General features: G+C 53.7%; 1 protein-coding gene across 1 annotated transcript in view; it reads right to left on the bottom strand.

Moving 5' to 3' along the window:
- PRAG1 (PEAK1 related, kinase-activating pseudokinase 1) overlaps window positions 1-15,095 on the bottom strand; it is a 55,367-nt gene extending 40,272 nt beyond the window's left edge. The window contains exons 1-3 of the mRNA XM_056116618.1: window positions 14,876-15,095; window positions 9,498-9,890; window positions 5,065-6,830 (exon numbers count right to left, since the gene is read on the bottom strand). Coding sequence (XP_055972593.1) covers window positions 5,065-6,830; window positions 9,498-9,803 — 2,072 coding nt within the window. The 5' untranslated portion in view covers window positions 9,804-9,890; window positions 14,876-15,095. The remainder of the gene's footprint in view (window positions 1-5,064; window positions 6,831-9,497; window positions 9,891-14,875) is intronic.
- Between the last annotated feature and the right edge of the window lie 2,845 nt (window positions 15,096-17,940).

Raw genomic sequence — 17,940 nt, 5'->3', positions numbered from 1 at the left:
CCCTCCTGGCGGCCTGGTGACTGTCATCCTACAGAGGCCATTGGGCAGTCAGGTTTGGGCCCACAGTGACAAGAAACACTGGCCTCACAGGATGGGGGTGGAGCCGGCACTTTCCTCCCTGCCCCAATGAGAACCCAAGTCATTGCCCACAAATGACCTCTCTGGCTTCTGATAAAGCTGCTTAATGGCCATCATCTCAGAGACTCAGAAACAAATCTTGGAACCCAGCGGCTTTTGGCAGGAATGCGACCAGTCCCCGCAGTAGATTACTGTCACCGGGCCACCCCAGGTGGGAATAGGTTTCGTGCGTTGGCCTGTTCCCCCTGGCAGCTTGGTGGCTGCCATCCTCCAGAGGCCATTGAACAGTCAGGTTTGGGCCCACAGTGACGAGACATCTTGGGCCTCACGGGATGGGGGTGGAGCCGGCCCTTTTCTCCTGGCCCCAATGAGAACCTGAGTCACCACCCACAAACGGCCTCTCTGGCTCCTGATCAAGCTGCTTAATGGCCATGATCTCAGAGACTCAGAAACAAATCTCGGAACTCAGCGGCTTTTGGCAGGAATGTGCCAAGTCCACGCTGTAGGTTATCAGTGCCAGGCCACCCCAGGAGGGAATGGGTGCTGTTCCTCCGCCTGGTCCCCCTTGATGCCTCAGTGGCTGGCATCCTCCGAGGCCATTGGACAGTCAGGTTTGGGCCCACAGTGATAAAACACGCGGGGCCTCACCGGATGGAGGTGGAGTCGGCCCTTTCCTCCCTGCCCCAATGAGACCCCAGGTTGCCGCCCATGAATGGCCTCCCTGGCTCCTGATCAAGCTGCCTAACGGCCATGATCCCAAAGATTCAGGAATAAATCTCGGTACCCAGCAGGTTTTGGCAGAAATCCCTCCAGATTTAATTGTTAAAATTTCAGAACCCCAAAATTGTGTGGCCACTACTGTGGCTGTGTGATATCATATGTTATGCATAACCAGCAATAGAAAACAAATTGTTTATGGTAGCCTTTATGGCAGATCTGAGTGTTGGGGTAAAATCCCAAATAATAATGGTGGGTCTGGAGTCAAAATATTAAAGTAAAGTAAAAGGCCAATTAATTAAAAAAAATTTTAAAAAATATTGAATGTAATCAAAGTAGAGAGAGAGTAATGTGGAAATCATTTGCCCCACAGGTCGGAGGAGGGTCTGGGATGGGGGGATATACTGGGGTTTTTGGTGGTAGAAAATGGGCACTGGTGAAGGGACGGGTGTTTCATCATTGTATGACTGAGACTTAAACCCGAAAGCTTTGTAGCTGCTCTCAGAGTGATTCAATAAATAAATTTGTAAAAAAGAAAAAAAAAAGAATGTTGGATTTGCAAAAGTCCAAGAGCCATCTAGGTCTCTCTGCTCCCCAGAATCCAGGCACAAGAGGAAAGACATAAGTCGCTAGTTCAAATTACAATTTGCATGAAAGATAACCTGAAAGCCAAAACACCTCCTTTTCTAGGAGAAACATTTCTTTCTTTTCATGGGTTTCATCTGGGACAGGCTGTGACACTAAACCCCTATGAACCTTGTCAGACTTACTCACCTGACTCCTCTCCTTCCACCTCTGAGTTCAGGTCTGTCTTCTAATTTGGGGGTTCTTGCTCAGATGCTGGGGTCTGCACTTAAGCAGATGCTTCTCCCTCAACTGCCCTTGTCTCCCCAAAGCCATATCATTTGAAACCAGGTCAGCAGGTGCAAAGAAGGAGCAGGCAATGCATCTTAATTATCATCCCCTAACTACCCCCACTAGCATTGCTGGTCTCGTTAAACTGCCATCAATCTAAAATGTGACATTTAAGCCAAGAAGTCTGTATTCCTTCCCTGATGTCTCCAGTTTTCTAACCAGCAGTGCTTTCTAACCACCTTCAAACTCTCCCCTAGATTGGAGCTGGTGTAGCTCAAAAACAGGCATGGGATGTTAATGAGACAGAACTGCCAACTTTCCACCTCACCTGGCCCAGAAGAAGGTAGGGTGCACACTTACACCCCTTCGAAGGAGGGCTGTTCAGAGCAGGCAAAGAACTTTGAGAACTTCCATCTTAGATGGCATTTCAATAAGAGGTGTCTCACGAACCCTGATGGCAGTTGACCAAGGACAGTATCTCAAAAAGACAGATAAGCTATTGCCAAAGTTTCCAGAGGGGAAGACAGGGATGTCTAAATCCTTTCTCAGTACCTCTTTTCTGCCTCCAAGTCAGTGTCTGTTTTGCAAAACAGGAGCATAAGTCAAACAGAAAAACATTGTTTTACCACAGTGGCCCTGGAAAGTAGAGGGTGCTAAGGAATGGGGTGTGGACACCATCATAGAGAAGCCCTTTCCAGAGAGTCTGGAGTGGACACTATATACATTCTGACATCTGCTATCCTTGCTCCCACAGTGGCCAGTCCTCAGTTTCAGGATTCATTTACCAGGTGAAGAAATGGCAGGAGCTGTGATTGGCTTGAGGGAGCTGCCAACGTGTTTCCATGCTGGAAAATCGACATCAGCCTCCCACCATCCCCCAGGTGGTCAGGACATAGCACCAGATCCGCCGGGTAGTTTCTGGCCTCTCCTACAGAAATTCAGTAAGTTCCTGTTTCCAGAAAAAGTCAGTGTAGGGGTTCCCCAGCCCACCCTTTTATCTCCTCATTGGGGAAATGTGATCATAATTTAAGAGATAATGCCAGAGACGCCAGTAACACCTTCCCTCCAAATACACAGTATTCTCATTATATATTTTAAATAGTACTCTTTTTTCTGTTTTTCAAGCTAGCTCATTTTATTTTTTTTCAGTTGCGTTTGTTTTGCTTTGGGGCCACATCTGGTGGTGCTCAGAGCTTACACCTGGCTCTGAACTTAGGGTCACTCCCAGCCAGGCTCGGGGTATTCTATGGGGGTGCCAGGAACTGAATCCTGGCTGGCTGCATGCAAGGCAAAAGACCTACCCTTGTTTGTTTGGGTTTCTTGCTGTATCTTTTTTTTTAAGTCCTGAAAATAAAGACTTTTTCATCTTTATTTTTATTAAAGCTCTGAAGGCTAGAACTGTCCCAATCCTCACCTGGCTGTGTGTGGCTTTATTACAGCAAATTGAGCCCAAAGACTCTGGTCTTAACCTAGATGCTAATGAAAAACCAGCCTGAGTCATGTTGCCATGGCGACTGCTATTGCTCCAAGCCCTATGGTTTTCAAACAACGTTTGCGTTCCTTCTCCAAAGCTCACTGGGGCTGCTGGAGTTGGGCCAGATCTTTTTCTTAGAGGGTGCAGAGTGACTGCCACGGTAAAAATAAATAAATAAATAAATAAATAGATAAATAAAACCTCAGGGCCTCAGCCTTTGTACAGCTAACCTTCGCGCTGGATTGCATTTGACAACATGCTATTACAAACGGATTATGACGTCCCATGTGAGAGGGACCAAGTGGCTTACTCAGCTCACTAGACCGGAGGTGAGAAAAATGCATAAGAACCCAATTTTCTGATGCAGAAGCCTCCTGAGCTTCTTGCTCATTTCCAGAGCTGGAGGCAGGCAGCACTGACTCCATGCCCACGCTGGATGCCCATGCTGCCTCTCCACATGAGCAATGCCAGCAGATGTGCCCTGTGTGTGTGGAAGCAGACTGGCTCCTTGGCAGGTGACTCAGCTCTCTATTTCGGAATCCGGAAGTTGGGAGTCACAATTCCTCCCTCCTGGGCACTGTTCTGAGGACCGAGTGGATTAATCTGCCTTAACTTCTGGGTCACAGCAAGTGCCCAAACCCTTCATTTATTCCAGGAACTAAACCTGTAGCCAGAGAGAGAGTTCATGGACCAAGGTACAGCTCAAACCCTAGCACCAAGCAGTCTTCAGAGCCGCATCACCAGGTGTGGTCCTGGAGGTCCCCATACCCTCCACAGTGGCCCAAGTCATTTCCAGTACATCTCCAGCCTGACATGGAGTGCCCACCTGGCTTTCTGAGAATTACCAGGAGTGACTCCAAACCTCATGAGCACTGTTTGAGGCCCTTCACCGCATCCCATCCACAGCCCCCATAACTTCCCAGCCAAAAGGATCCAAAACCGTAGCCAAGGAGTTTGCAATCCCCTAAGGTCTGGTGATATCTACTCTGCAAGGCAGCTGGTCAGTACCAGTTCAGAACAAAGCAGTGGTCATGGGAGAGACCCACAGCAGAGCAGGCTGTATGCGATGGCTCCAAGTTCAAAGCCCAGTAGATTGTTGCTCCTCTCTCTACTCAGTTCCCGAATCCTGACTTCAATCAGTCTATCAGGAAAGGCTGTCATTTTCTAAAGGGCAGGTTTCTCCTTTCCCTGATAGGAATTCATTTTGCTCCAAGAGAAGGAAAACGTCCTCTTAATTTAAATGTCCCCCTCCCTGGAATTTAAATTCTAACTAAGCACACCTCAGTACCTTAAAACAAAACAAAACCATTAATTTGTCTTGCACCTTTAAATGGCTCTTTAAACTGGCACGAAACAGCAGTGAAGTAGCTAAGCAAGCTGTGAGATTCAGCATGGCCAACGAAATAACATTGCTTTTTCTTTGAAAACCCACACGGACCCACAATCAGTGCTCCGGCTCATCTGCCTTTGACCCCAAGGCATAAGCGCCACGGATGTGGCAGGTTTCAAACACACACTGGTTTGGTTCCCCATCCCTTTGCCTTTCCAAATCCTGCAATGTTGCCTGCTTTAGCCTCTGGCATGTTCATATAAACTGAGAACATCAGGTTTCCTGGGGAAAGCTGGAAGAGAGTATCAGCTTATAGGAACAGAAGCAGCAAGAAAGAGGCAGCTTGGCAGTGCATCCCTGCAAATACCCGCTCCAGGTCACCTGTCCTTAGCAGGGCACTGCTTGTCCCTTCGTTTGCTGAGCCCAGGGCCTTTGGGCAAACCCTGGTCCACAGACACTGACCCATGTGCAATGCCAGACTATGGCCTTGGCTAGAGGCAGCAAAGACAAAGAATTATTATTATTATTATTATTATTATTATTATTATTCTCTGGACGATCCCTTGGTCATACCAAACACGCTGTGATCACACCTGACCATCAGACTCACCTTGACTTGGGAGGCGGCGGCGGCGGTGAGAACGTCTCCATCCCACTTCTGTCTTTGGGGAACTCAAAGGCGAAAGAGGCCGATTTGCTCATTCCTACCCCAACCTTGCCGTTGGGCTCAGCAGTGCCGTCCGGGGGCCGGAGGCGGTGCCAGGTCGAGGAGTTTGCTTGGTCCGGGGCGTTTTCCTTCTGTCTGCCCCTGCTTTGACTCAACAGATCCTGGTCCACCTCCTCCTCTTCCTCGATGCGGCACTGGCGGCTCCAGGCCCCAGTCTGGAAGCGCGGCCGCCTCTGGTCAAAGGAGGCGGCGGAAGAGGGGGCGGGTGGGGGCACCTTGGCAGTGTCGTGGGTGGCAAAGCCGTTGGGCCGGCAGGGAGCGGCGGGGTCAGTGGGGGCCCTGGATGAAAGCTGGGGCCCAAGGCCAGTAGTCCCGGAGTGTCCTTCAGTGAGGTCGGAAGGAGGGAAGGCGGAGGGCGACCCGGGGGACCCCCCGGGGCTGCTCTTGGACAGCTTCGGGGGGATGGCAGGCCGCCCCTTGTGCGCCTTCTCGCTGGCAGCGTCCAGCGCCTGCCCGGCCGGGGTGTCCTCGGCACCCCCGGCGTCCGTGCGCCGGCTCACCGACTCGCGGGGCCACTGCACCCCGACGGCCGAGTCGGGGCTGCTCAGGTAGATGGTCCTGCGGTCCTCCTCGGGGTGCGCTGCCATGACTGTGATGGTGGCCGCAAGCTGGGGCGTGGGGTCCGGACCTTCCCGCTCCCGGCCCCAGCCCGCTGCAGCTTTGGGGGTCCAGGCGTTGGAGGTCCGCACCAGGCCCTGCGTCTGGGCCTGGGGGGCGGCGGGCGGCTCGGCTTTGGCCTGGGGCCTGGCCAGCGCGGGAACGGCCTTCTTCCGCTTGGTGCTCTCGGCGTAAATGGGTTCGGGCGGCGCGGGCGGGGGCTCCGCGGGCAGCCCCGGGCCCCTGTTCGGGGTCCCCAGCGCGTCCCCAGGCGCGGGCATCCCGGGAGCCGCCGGCTCCTTCACGAGGGAGCAGTAATCGCTGTCCAGGTGCAGGGCAAAGGGGCTGCTGCTGCCGCTGCTGCGGCTCCCACAGGAGCGCCCGTCAGAAGAAGTGGCCGCCTCACTGGTCAGCGGGGCCCTGCGCGAGCCCAGGCGGGGCGGCGTCTCCGGGGGGCCCGCGCCCCAGCGCGCCGCATCCTCCTCCGGGGGCGCCGGCTTCCAGCGGGCCGGCGGACAGTCCCCTGCGCCCGCGCTGGCCTGGGACCCCTGGGCCGGGGGGGCGTCCGGGCCGGCCGGGCTCCCGGGACAACAGTCCAGGATGGAGCAATACTCGCCGCCCTCGCTGTCCCCGGACGGGGAGCACCTCTGGTCACTGTCGTCCTCCGATGCCAGGGGCTCAGGCTGGGGCTGTGCAGGAAGGTAGGGTCCCGGCCCCGGGGGGCAGACGGACGGCAGGCCGGCGAAGGTGGCCAGTTTCTGGCGGAAGCTGTCCTGGGCCGGGGGCAGCTCTGGGTGCGAGCCTGTGGGCTTCTCGTCCCGGCCAGCCTTCTCGGCCGGGTAGCCCGTGGGGTGGAAGGTGGGGCTCCCCCGCGCCTCCAAGCTGTGCAGGCCCACCATGGTGTAGGCAGGGGGGCAGCGGGTGTGGCCATCTGCGGAGGTAGGGGACCCGGGCGGCCTCTGCACGCCCCGGAAGCTGCCCAGATATACGATGGGTACGTCCTCTTGCGGCTTGGGGAGCTGGTGCTTGCCGGGGGTGCGTCTCCAGATGACCTGCACAGCGCCCCACCAGGAGAAAAAGACTCACATTAGACCTTGCCAGAGAGAAGAGAGAGAGCAGAGGTGGGGGCGGGGGCGTCCTTGTCAGCATGGGGATTGAGCAAGGGTATCCAGGCACCCGGACTTCCCAGGGTCCCTCAACCTCTCCCAGTCGCGGGGACACCAATGGACCCAAACTCAGTTACACAGTGCCCTGTGCTTTCCACCCAAGGTTTGCTATTCGGGTTTAGCTGTGAGGGGGGAGAAAAGAAACTCCTCAAGGCTGGAGAGACAGTCCAGGGGTGAAGGCAATTGCCTTGCACTCAGCCAGCCTGGCTTGGATCCAGGGCCCTGCCAGAAGTGATCCTGGAGTACAGCTGGGTCTGACTCAAAGCGAAGCAAACAAAATTCAAACTGATTTGCCTTCTTGAATAAGGGAAGTCCGCCAGGCTTTGAAAAAGTTTGGGGTTTTAATTTTGGCTTTGAGTTCCTTCATTAATTGATCACTATATATTCCCTAAGGAAACCAAAGCCATAAGGACTTTAGAATCTATTTTTATCTTTGTCAGGGGTGGGGAGGTGGCTCATTGCCCCAGGCAGGGTTCAGAGGGCCCAGGAGCCACTCCCAGTGAAGCTTGGCCCAGCTGTCCAGGCTGCAGAATTCTGTGCTCAGACCTGCTCAAAGTCTGGCAGTGGGCTGCTGCTTAGGTGAGGGGTGGGAGTGGGGTTCACCAGGGCTGCTCTGGTGGTGCTGTTACTAGGGTTTAAACCCAGGACCTCACATGTACAGGCAATACATCCATCTATGTATCTTGGCTCTTTGGGCTACCACCCAGCCCCCCCATAAGGCACAATGGTTTTCTTTTTCTCTTTGAGTTTTGGGTGTCACACCTACTGGTGCTCTGGGGACCACTAGGCCAGGGATCGAACCTGGGTCTTCTGCATGCAATGCATATGATCAGTCTGCTGGGTTATCTCTTTGGTCCTCCAAAGACTTTTTCATTGATTTTCATTTCTATGAGACTTTTTTTTTCAAACACTCTGGTAGTTTGGTTTGAGCTGGGCAGGAGTGGGCTCTGAGGGGGGCTTGATGCCCTTCTTCTCCCAGACCCATCCCCAAAAGGTGCTCTTGCTCTCAGCAGGCCCTCCCCTCAGCGCACCAGTGACTGGCCTGGTTTAAGCCACAGCGAGGCGTGCACTACTCATTCCCCTCACTGAAGTCACCGCCTCTCCTCCTCCTCTTCTCCCCACGTCTCTCCACACCCCATACTCCTAGAAGTCACGTTCAGGCTGGAACAGCATGTAGGGTAACTCTGAATCACAGTGGCCTGGGGAAGAGGGAGTGGGGGGTAAGTGCCAAGGGATAATGGAGCCTCTTGAGAGGGGGCAGGGCTCAGCAGGAAGCATGGAGCCACAGTAAAGACCTCTGTCTCCTCAACTGAAAACGGACTTCTGATTTCACCTGCGCTCACACAACATCCCCCACCACCGCACATGAGTGCAGGTGAGCTAGAAGAGGCAGCGAGGCAGGGGGGCTGCCAGCAAGCTCTGGGGCCATGTCCTGGGCAGGGTGTTTCCTGGACATGCAGAGAGGAAGCAGCTGTGATGGTCTTAGCCCCGACCCTTCCCAAAACCACACCTTTTAACCACACCACACACACTCAGCTGTGCAGAATGGGCACAGGCTTCAACTGCTGTTGAAAGCTGGGAAAACATTAAAGCTGGGAAAACTCGGGTTTCAAAATGGAAAATATGGGACCAGAGAGATCTTACAGTGGGTAAAGCACTTGCCCTGCATGCGATGGACCTGGGTTCAATTCCCCCTACATGTGGTTCCCTGTGCCCTGCCAGGAGTGATCTCTTGGTGCATTTAAAAGAGTAAGCCTGGAGAGCCCTGAGCATTGCCGGGTGTGGCCCCAAAACAAAAACCAGGTTATTTTTAGACAAGATCCAGCGTGTTCAGGGTGGTATGGCCATAGACTAGAAAAAACAAAAAAAAAAGGTTATTTTTAAAAGAAAGAAAGAAAGAAAGAAAGAAAGAAAGAAAGAAAAGGAAATAGAGGTCCAGGAGATTGCTCAACAACCTGAAGAATATTCTCTACATGTTGGAGCCCTGGATTCCACACCTCACACCATGTTCCCCAGAGCACTGCTGAGAGTACTCCAAGCATGGTGCAGGGACAGATGTGGCCAATAATCCCCCCATCCTACCCTGTGAAAATATGGACAGTAGTTGGGAACTGGATGAGGATAAGGAATTTTTGTTTAAAACCTTTAACTGTGACAAAGGTATTGTGGCTATATTTTTAATAGAGACCTTGTGTTTTAAGGAGACACTGAAATGAAGCGATGCCTGAGATGTGCTTTAAAATCAACTGAGAAGGGGGCGAGGATTGGAGGGATGGGGACTGGGAGGGATTCGTCACGCACAACTGCTAAGTTGGGTGTGTATTTACTAGGGCGGATAAGACTTTTTTTTTTTCATTCTCCCCCACCCCCCAGCTACTTCAGAGTAGTGTGCCCTTATATAACCTCGAGGAAGGGGCACACGTGGGGCAGGCGGCTGGGAAAGCATCCCGCCGGAGGCTTGCTCTAACAGCCCGCCCTGGCCACCGGCCAGTCCCCAAGTGTTACAACAGGAGCAGCCCCTGTAAAAATACCACAACGCTTAGTCAGCCTTACCTGCGAGACATCGGAGCTCATGTTCCCCTCTGTCCACACATCAGAGGCCTCGGAACTCATCATGGTGGGCTTCACAGCAATGGTGGGCTTGGAGTAGGGGGAGCAGTTCACGCCTTCATCTTCCAGGCGGCAGAGCTCAGGCCTGGGGGCCAGGCGAGGAGGCGGTGCCAGGCCAGGGGCCAGCTGGTGGTCACTCCGCAGGCAGAAACAGTTCTTACAGGACCCGGGCTTCCAGATGTGCTCCACAAACTCACTGCACGCAGACATTTTCAGGCCCTCGGGGTTCAGTGGGATGGCCTGCTGCATCTTGAGCCGATGGGGTCCTGGTTCATCTTGTACTTGGTTCTCTGGGGGCGTCTGGTGGCAGGCAGCAGCGGGTTGCAGAAAGGATTCCTGAAAAGCAGAGCACTGGACTGAGGAGGGAACTCCCCAGCCTGGGGATGAGGCAGGGTAAATTCAGTCAAGAGGAGGAAGGAGGCAAGGACCAACAAAGGTAAAGCTTTGTAGGCTCATCCCACTCATTCCGACTTGTCATAGAGTTGGCACTCTCTAGAGCTGTGGCCTTATCACAAGCTACACAAACAAAACAGAACTCTGTTCTGTGAGCGGAGAGCATGAGACATTTTTGCACCTCAAAGTCTCAGCATTTTAAGGTTTGGGTCAGTTACAGTAAGAAGCTACCCGTGATGTATTTGAAATGCCAAACACAGTAACAATTAAGTCTCACAATGGAGGCCTTACTGGGCCCCCTCGAGCAAATCGATGAACAATGGGAGAACCGTGACCGTGAGTGACCGTGACCGTGACCGTGACAGGAAGAAATCACCTAGAGTTTTGAGATGAGAAGACTGACCCCTCAGGCATTGCTAGACATGAGGGTTCTAGAGGCTGGACATGATGCCAGGAAAAAAAAGGTGTGTGCGGCAGGAATCACAGCAGAGAAGCGCTTTCCAGAGACGTTACCGTGTGTGTGTGTGTGTGTGTGTGTGTGTGTGTGTGTTTGATTTGGGACACCTGGTGAAGCTCAGGGCTTACTCCTGGCTCTGTGCTCAGGGATCACTCCTGATGGTGCTTGGAGACCATCTGGGGTGCCTGGGATACAAACCCTGGTTGACCATTGGCATAGAAAGCACTTACTGCACTATCTCTCTGACCCCAAGAGATCATTTTTAATCAAGAATGACATGGCAGGGGAGACAAGCTTGGGCCCTGATACCAGCACTGGAGTCTATGCAGATGATCAAACTGAAGGAGAAAGGGAAGATGTGTGGGCGGGCTCGCTCCCCCTCACCTTGGCAGGGGCCTGGCTGGTATCTCAGGAATCTGCCCCCTCCCCTTGCTTAAGACATGTTACTCAACCCAGTGTTTAGTGAGCTCCAGAGAGCTGGGGCAGCAAGGCAGAAGTGGAGAGGAACTCAGAGGACTGCAGGTCCGTGGCACCAGGAAGTGGAGAGAATGACACTGGGAGGGGACCATCACCACCGTTATTTGTCCCAGGGATCATCCTGGGGGTATGTGGAGTCACTTGCTGAGTTAGTCCAAGAGCAAAATGGAAACATGGAACCTAGTTTACTCATTCCTGCGAGGGGCTCAAAGGTGCAGAATGGGTTAACCTGAGTGGATGCTCCTTGCCCGGGACACTGCCATCCTCATTTTCCAGATGTCGACATAATGACAGTGACAGAAACGAACAGTCATCCACACATGAGTCTGGTGAATCTACAGAAAGAAATCAACTTTGTGGACAACCCTTTGGAGTGCCACTGAGTGCAGAGTTGCTGGAAGCCCAAAGCTCCTTTTTCCTCCTTTGAGTGTTCTACCAAGGAGAGTGTTCAGGAGAAACTCCCCGCTGAGAATTCAGACTCAGGGGAAGAGATTCACATTAAGCTAACCCCAGCACAGAGTAGTGATAGTTCACATTTGAACGTGACCTAATCAACACAAACTGGAGTCAGTGTTAAATGGGGGATGATTCTGCCTTGAGGTTTGTGCTTCCTTTTACTCCCATGAGAATTTCCTCGGAGGCTGTCGGTCTCTAACTCAGTTCTTTTCAGCCTTTCTCTACCTGCAGACCAGCATGCACTGTGGTTCTGAAGAACGTCTGCTCGAAACTATCAACAGGGCTAACTAGGAAAGACTCACAATTCCAAGGATCATTTCAGAATCCTTGCAGGAAATGCTCTCATTCTTATCCCACATTCCCCACCAGGGGTGCTTATTCAACAAGGGCTGAAGCTAAATTTACCTCTTTTTCCCTCCCAAGTGAATGGTGAGTGCTGGCGCATCTTGTTTTTTTTGGTAATCTGAGCCACCTTTAGTGGTCAGCCTGAAAGTTTGTGTTTGGGGTCACCAGGGCTATGCCCTACGGTACTCTGGAGCAGGAGTGGGAAAACATGTGGTGCAAGGGATCAAACTCAGAGTCTCCCACATGCTAGGCAAGTGCGTGAGCTCTCTTCCTCATCCCTCACTGCATCTTGAAGCTAAGTGAGCCCTAAAATAAAAGATAAGTCATTGTCTTTTAGCAACCATTATTAGAGTCTTTTAGCAACCATTATTGAGATTCCTCTCTTGAAGATGATTACCAGTTAAACCACACACACACACAAATGTTTTGAGTGTGTGTGTGTGTGTAAATATATTCATGTAGCAGGTTCATTGCTTGCTAAATTCACCAGACAAGGACATAAGCATAGGATGAACCGGATTATTATTTTTCCTATCTCAGGCCCCACAGCCACAGCGCTCTAGGTTATGCTGCTAACCAGCAGAAGGGAGAGAAAGTTGTGTGCATTTGGGGATTCAATAGGGCAAGTGCCATGGCATATGCCTGCCTGAGATTAGAAAGTAGGTCCTTTGGTACAGGTGGCACCGTGGGAGTCTGTTCCACCTTCCTGGCCCCAGCAAACAAGGCAGGAGCTCCCACGCAGAAGCAGCTTGTAACCAGTTCTGAGTGGGCTCCCCGGTGGCTGAAGTGCCTTATAAGGCTGGACTATCCGAGAAGCCGGGCAGCGAACCACTTCCTCGGGCTATCAGTCACAGAGGCAGTCCTGGATAGCCTCAGAGCATTTCCTCCTTCACATGCAACCCTGGGCTCAAACAGTTATGGGGAGGGAGGGTGGGGAGCAGAGCTTAGTGCAGGGGCCCCCTGGCTAACCTTCATGCCCCCATTATGACTGACACCCCCACTAAAGCTGGAGATCTCTGTCAGCACTAGTGCTACAGGTTCTGGGACACTAGCAAGCTGAAGCTTCCTTCAGAACTCCTTCAGGCAGTCTTATGAGCTTTCACCTCCTCAGCTCTGACAGGGCAGAGTTCTCTGATGGTGAACCCCACTGGCTCCAAGGACTTGTGGGGGGTGTTTCTGAACAGAATGAAGCTCTCAGCTTTTCCCCACGGACTCAACGCATCCTGTGGAAACTGGCCTCTCAGAGGCGGCAAGGACATCTCACTACGGGTCGGGTCAGGAAAGCAGTTTGGTGGCTGGGGTTCCCCTATGCCCCCCCATTATAACTTTCCCCTTCTAGAGCCATTCTGTGCCCGGAAGGACAATGCCATCCTGGCTGTTTGGGGGGAGATGAGGGGAAACACAAGGGGCGCCCACCGAGCAGTGTGGTAGTGGGGAGCCAAGCGAGCCTACCAGTGCCCACTTGCCTCAGCTGAGAATGTCAACTTCCCAGCCCACACAACTTACCTCAGAGGAGAGCCAGCCCCCAGAATTATGCAAAATTCCCCCTCCAGTGGGAGGCTGCAGGGTAAGATTAAAAAGGGATCCGCAGCCTTTTTGTTGTCAGGTCCCAGTCATGATAAAATCGCTTTGCCTCTGCAAACTTCTGCACTAGATTTGCGGGCTACTGTGTGCAACACGGGAGCTGTCAGATCCCCTGGCCCTTGTCAGATTCATTTCAGAAAGCATCTGCAGAATCGGCACCGGTTTATGCCAGGCTCAGAGGCCCCACCCTCTGCATGTCAAACCCTGCTCTTGCTTTACCCTGAAGAAACAGAATTCCAGAGAGCGACCATCTAGAATTATTTATAATGAATACAACCCCAAGAACAGGAACTATATAGGGACATGATTTACACACTTGCGCATGTGACTACAGTGATTTCAACACTCTACTCAAAGGGGTGGCCCAGGGAACAAGAAAAAGGGGGAAAAAAACTTCAACCTACTCACAGTCCCCTTCACACAAAAGAAATGACAATCACAATATTCGCACCCAACTTTTTTTCTCCTTCTTGAATGCTGTCATTCCACCTCAGCAGTCAAGGCTTAGCTCCAACTACAATCCAAACCAGCCAGGAAGGCAGGCACCCAAATTCCACAGGACCCCAGGGACAGCCAAGTAAGGGCAGAGGGCTCCCTGCCCAATATCCAACTCAAAACCGAAAGGGGTTAATGTTCAGGCCAGTGGAAAGATGTCAGGAGTCTGGAAAACTCCCCCCACCTGCGCCCTGCGCGGTCTTTGGGCTGAGCCAAGCGCTGGGCACTGTGCAAGAAGGCTGAGTTTCACCTGAGAGTAGCAGACCCTGTCTGTGCGCAGGCCCTGCCTCGGGTCTCATTCGCGGCACTGGAAAAGTGGAAAGATCCCAAATGGGTGCGTGCGTGTGTGTGTGTGCATGTGTGTGTGTGTGCATGTGTGTGTGTGTGTGTGTGTGTGCGTGCGTGCGTGTGTGCGTGTGTGTGTGTGTGTGTGTGTGTGTGTGTGTGTGTGTAGGGGCAGCGTACAAGCAAAGGTACAGAACGTGCTCGCAGAACGCATCGCCTACTAGCGGGTTCCGCCAGGGCTCAGGGCAAAGGCATCCTCCCGTCCCCTCCGGAGGCTCGGGGGACTGGCATCCAAGCCGGGCTGCACAGACACGACACGAGCCGGCTTTCGCCCGCCGAGCCAGCAGCCCGGCCGCCTCGGCTTCCCTGACAGTAATTCCGGGCGGGCGGGAAGGAAGCGTCCACGCCAGCAGTCCCCCAGCGCTGTCCCCTGCCCCCACCGAGCCGCCCCGGAGTCGCCGTCCCCTGCCGGAACTCGAAGGAAAGTTTCCCCCGATTCCGAGAGCGCGATCCTCCGAAGACTCGGAAGCACCGCCGCCCGGATCCCGGGTGCGCCCGGGTGCTCCCGGGCTGGGGCGCCGCCACCTCGGGCGCACGCGGTCCCGCCGCTCCACCTTCCGCCAGGGGCGCCCCGCCTGTCACCCCGGGAGTTGGCGACAGGGGCGTTCCACCCACTCCCCTCCCCGTGGGGAGACCCGCCGTGCTCCTCCAAAGCTCTTCTCCCCCCGACCCCCCTTGCGACCCTGCTGCTTGCCAGACCGAGAAAAAGGAGGGGAAAAAAAAAAAAAAGAAACAGAGGCGGAACGGGCAGAAAGCGTGACGGGCTCACCTCGGGGCCGCGCGCCCTGCGTCCCGCCGTCGGTCGCCGAGCCTGCAGCCGCGCCGCGGGGCGCCCCGGAGCATTGTTTGCAGAGCGTGTGCGCGCCGTGCGGGCCCGCCGCGGCCGGGTGGCGTCTGCCGGGGCCCCGCGGCCGGGTGGCAGCTGCGAGCGCGGCTCCGCCCCCTCCGCCTCCGGTTACGCCGCACCTCCGCAGTCCGCCGGCCGCCCCGCACCCCGACCTGCGCCCGGGAGCCGGCAAACTCGCGGCGCGGGGTCCCCGCCTCCCTCTCCCCTCCCCGCCCCCTCACCCCGCCCCCCGCTCCCGCTCCTGCTCGCCACCACCGCAAAGCCCCGCCCCGAGCCCGAGACTTGGCGCCGCCTGACCCCCCGCCCACCCCCCCACCCCCGGACACCTCGAGCAGAGTTCCCTCCCACCCACCCCCACCCCCCTGCACCCCTTCCCCAAGCGCGGCTCTGCCCGGGCGAGTTTCGGTGTGGGCAGCCAGCTTTTGACCACAATGCCCGGCAAGGTATTCTACGTGCCGCCCTTCCGTGATGCTGGCTCTTAGGTGACCCGGGAGTGGGGTCTGCGGTGGGGTGAGGGGTTGAGGGGCTTCTGGAAGGAGGAAAGGAGACGCGCGGGACCCGGGAGGGGGGGCGGGCGGGGGTCAGGAGGGTTCCCGCATCCGAGGTGACTTGGGAGAGCAGCGCGGTGGGCACCGTGACGGTCTTGGATTGCGGTGGCTGGTGGGAGGAGGGTGGCGCCCGAGAGAGGGAGAGAACGGCTGAGAATAGTCTACCAGCTCCTGGGGACAGCCGGGATTCAGGGCCAGCTCTGTTCTCCGGACTCCAGGCCGATTGCTTCCTCTCTCGGAACTTCAGTTTTCGGGATGCGGAATGTAAGGGTTGGAGCGGGGAGCGCGGGGCTTCTGGTATCCCGGGACACGCAGACCCATATTATACCTGTGTGTCCCGGTGACTCATTCCCTGAAGCAGAAGCAGAGGTCCGCAGAGTCCCCGGGCTAAAAATCCTTGAGTTGAGAGTAGGACAGCCTATGACCTAGTCGGTCGCCTCCCTTCCGCCTGCCACCAAACCCGCTTGCACCTTGACCTGGGAGTTTCCTCCAGGGAGCCAAGGTCCCCTGGAGCTACCTGGTGCCTATCTGGGTGCAGGCGAAGTGCCAGTCTCTCCATCCCCATCCCCAGGTAATGTGTCTCTATCCAGATGTGGTCCACTGCCTCTTAGTGCACAATCAGGAACTGGGGGCTTCCCCACAGCTGCTAGGAGAAAGGCTGGGTCTGCCTCCCGCTTCCTGCACATTTCTCCTTGTGATCTGGGGTGCCCGCGCCGAGGTGGCAAGAAGCTGACACAACAGGGCTGAGAGTGAGGAGAGGAGAAAAGACAAATAGCTCTGAGGATTGATGTCTGTGGAGACACTCCCTCATGAGCCAGTGTCTGATGTCTCCTGGCTGTTATCATTTCTCAAGGAAGGTATAGGAGCACCTTGAAATGGCTTTATGCCCATTTTACAGAGAAGACAACTGAGGTCCAAGAGGGGTCTAGCTACTCTACTGTGGCATTCCACTCCTCATGCTGCCCTTCTCACAAGGTGGCTGGCAGATGAGCGCTGTTTCACTCCCTTTCCATAGCGAGGGGAAGGCATTTGAACAAACTAGCAAGAACCCCAGCTAGATTTCATCTGACTCCAACAAAAGTGAATTTACCCAAGATGGTTGTCAACCAGGAGGTAGGTGGTAATTTGTGCAGAATTGCTGAGCGGTTTCAGGAGGGTGCATGTCCATTAGCATATGAAAGGTCAACCCTCAGCTTGACTTCCAGGATTCAGGCTAGACTTTTCTGTGAGGTCCTGAGGTAGGAAACCCTGTCTCAGGAGACTGAGCTCCTAAGAGGCATTCTTTACCCCCTTTCACTTTCATCTCTATCTAATTTATCCCTAATGTATAAACAAGCCGAAGAAAGTAATTATAAGAAGCCATTATGGAACAGATGGGCTGTTCTCTAGCACGGGACAGTCATTGAAGGGCTAATCTCCCCCGCCCCTTCAAAATAAGCTTGTTCTTCACAAAAGCAACCGGTGCTGGCGCGGATGTGGTGAGAAAGGGACCCTCCTTCACTGCTGGTGGGAATGCCGACTGGTTCAGCCCTTTTGGAAAACAGTATGGACGATTCTCAAAAAATTAGAAATTGAGCTCCCATTTGACCCAGCAATACCACTCCTGGGAATATACCCTGGAGAGGCAAAAGAGTATAGTCGAAATGACATCTGCACTTGTTTGTTCATTTCAGCACTCTTTACAATAGGCAGAATCTGGAAAAAACCTGAGTGCCCGAGAGCAGATGACTGGTTAAAGAAACTTTGGTACATTTACACAATGGAGTACTATGTAGCTGTTAGAAAAGAGGAAGTCATGAAATTTACATACAAGTGGTACTACATGGAAAATATCATGTTAAGCGAAATGAGTCAGAAAGAGAGGGATAGACATAGAAAGATTGCATTCATCTTTAGAACATAAAGTAACAAAATAGGAGACTGACACCCGAGAATGGCCATGATTAGTACCACGAATTTTGCTCCATGGGTTGGAGGCCAGCTACACATGTTAGGGGAAAAGGGAGCTCAGATAGAGAAGGGCACACCAAATAAAGGGTGTTGTGAGGATCCTCCCAGGATGGGAGAAGCATGCTGAAAGTAGACCATAGACCAAATCTGATTGTCACCCATTGCCTCTTTTGCAAACCACAACACCCAATAAGAGAGAGAAAACAAAAGGGAATGCCCTGCCACAGAGGCAGGGTGGAATGGGGGAAAGATTGGGGGGGGGAGGGATACTGGGATCCATGGTGGTGGGAAATGGGCACTGGTGGAGGGATGGGTATTTGATCATTGTATAAACGAAACCCAAGCACAAAAATTTGTAAGTCTACAACTGTACCTCATGGTGTCTCACTAATAAAAATTAAAAAAAAAAATAAGCTTGTTCTTCAATGTTTAGAGGCACTCTCATGAAATAAATATGCCTTCTACATAGTTCTGATATATAACCTGCAT

The sequence above is a fragment of the Sorex fumeus genome, unplaced genomic scaffold (genome assembly GCF_029834395.1).
Source record: "Sorex fumeus unplaced genomic scaffold, SorFum_2.1 ptg000033l, whole genome shotgun sequence".
NCBI classification, from domain to species: domain Eukaryota; kingdom Metazoa; phylum Chordata; class Mammalia; order Eulipotyphla; family Soricidae; genus Sorex; species Sorex fumeus.
This window is presented reverse-complemented; position numbering and strand designations above follow the sequence as displayed.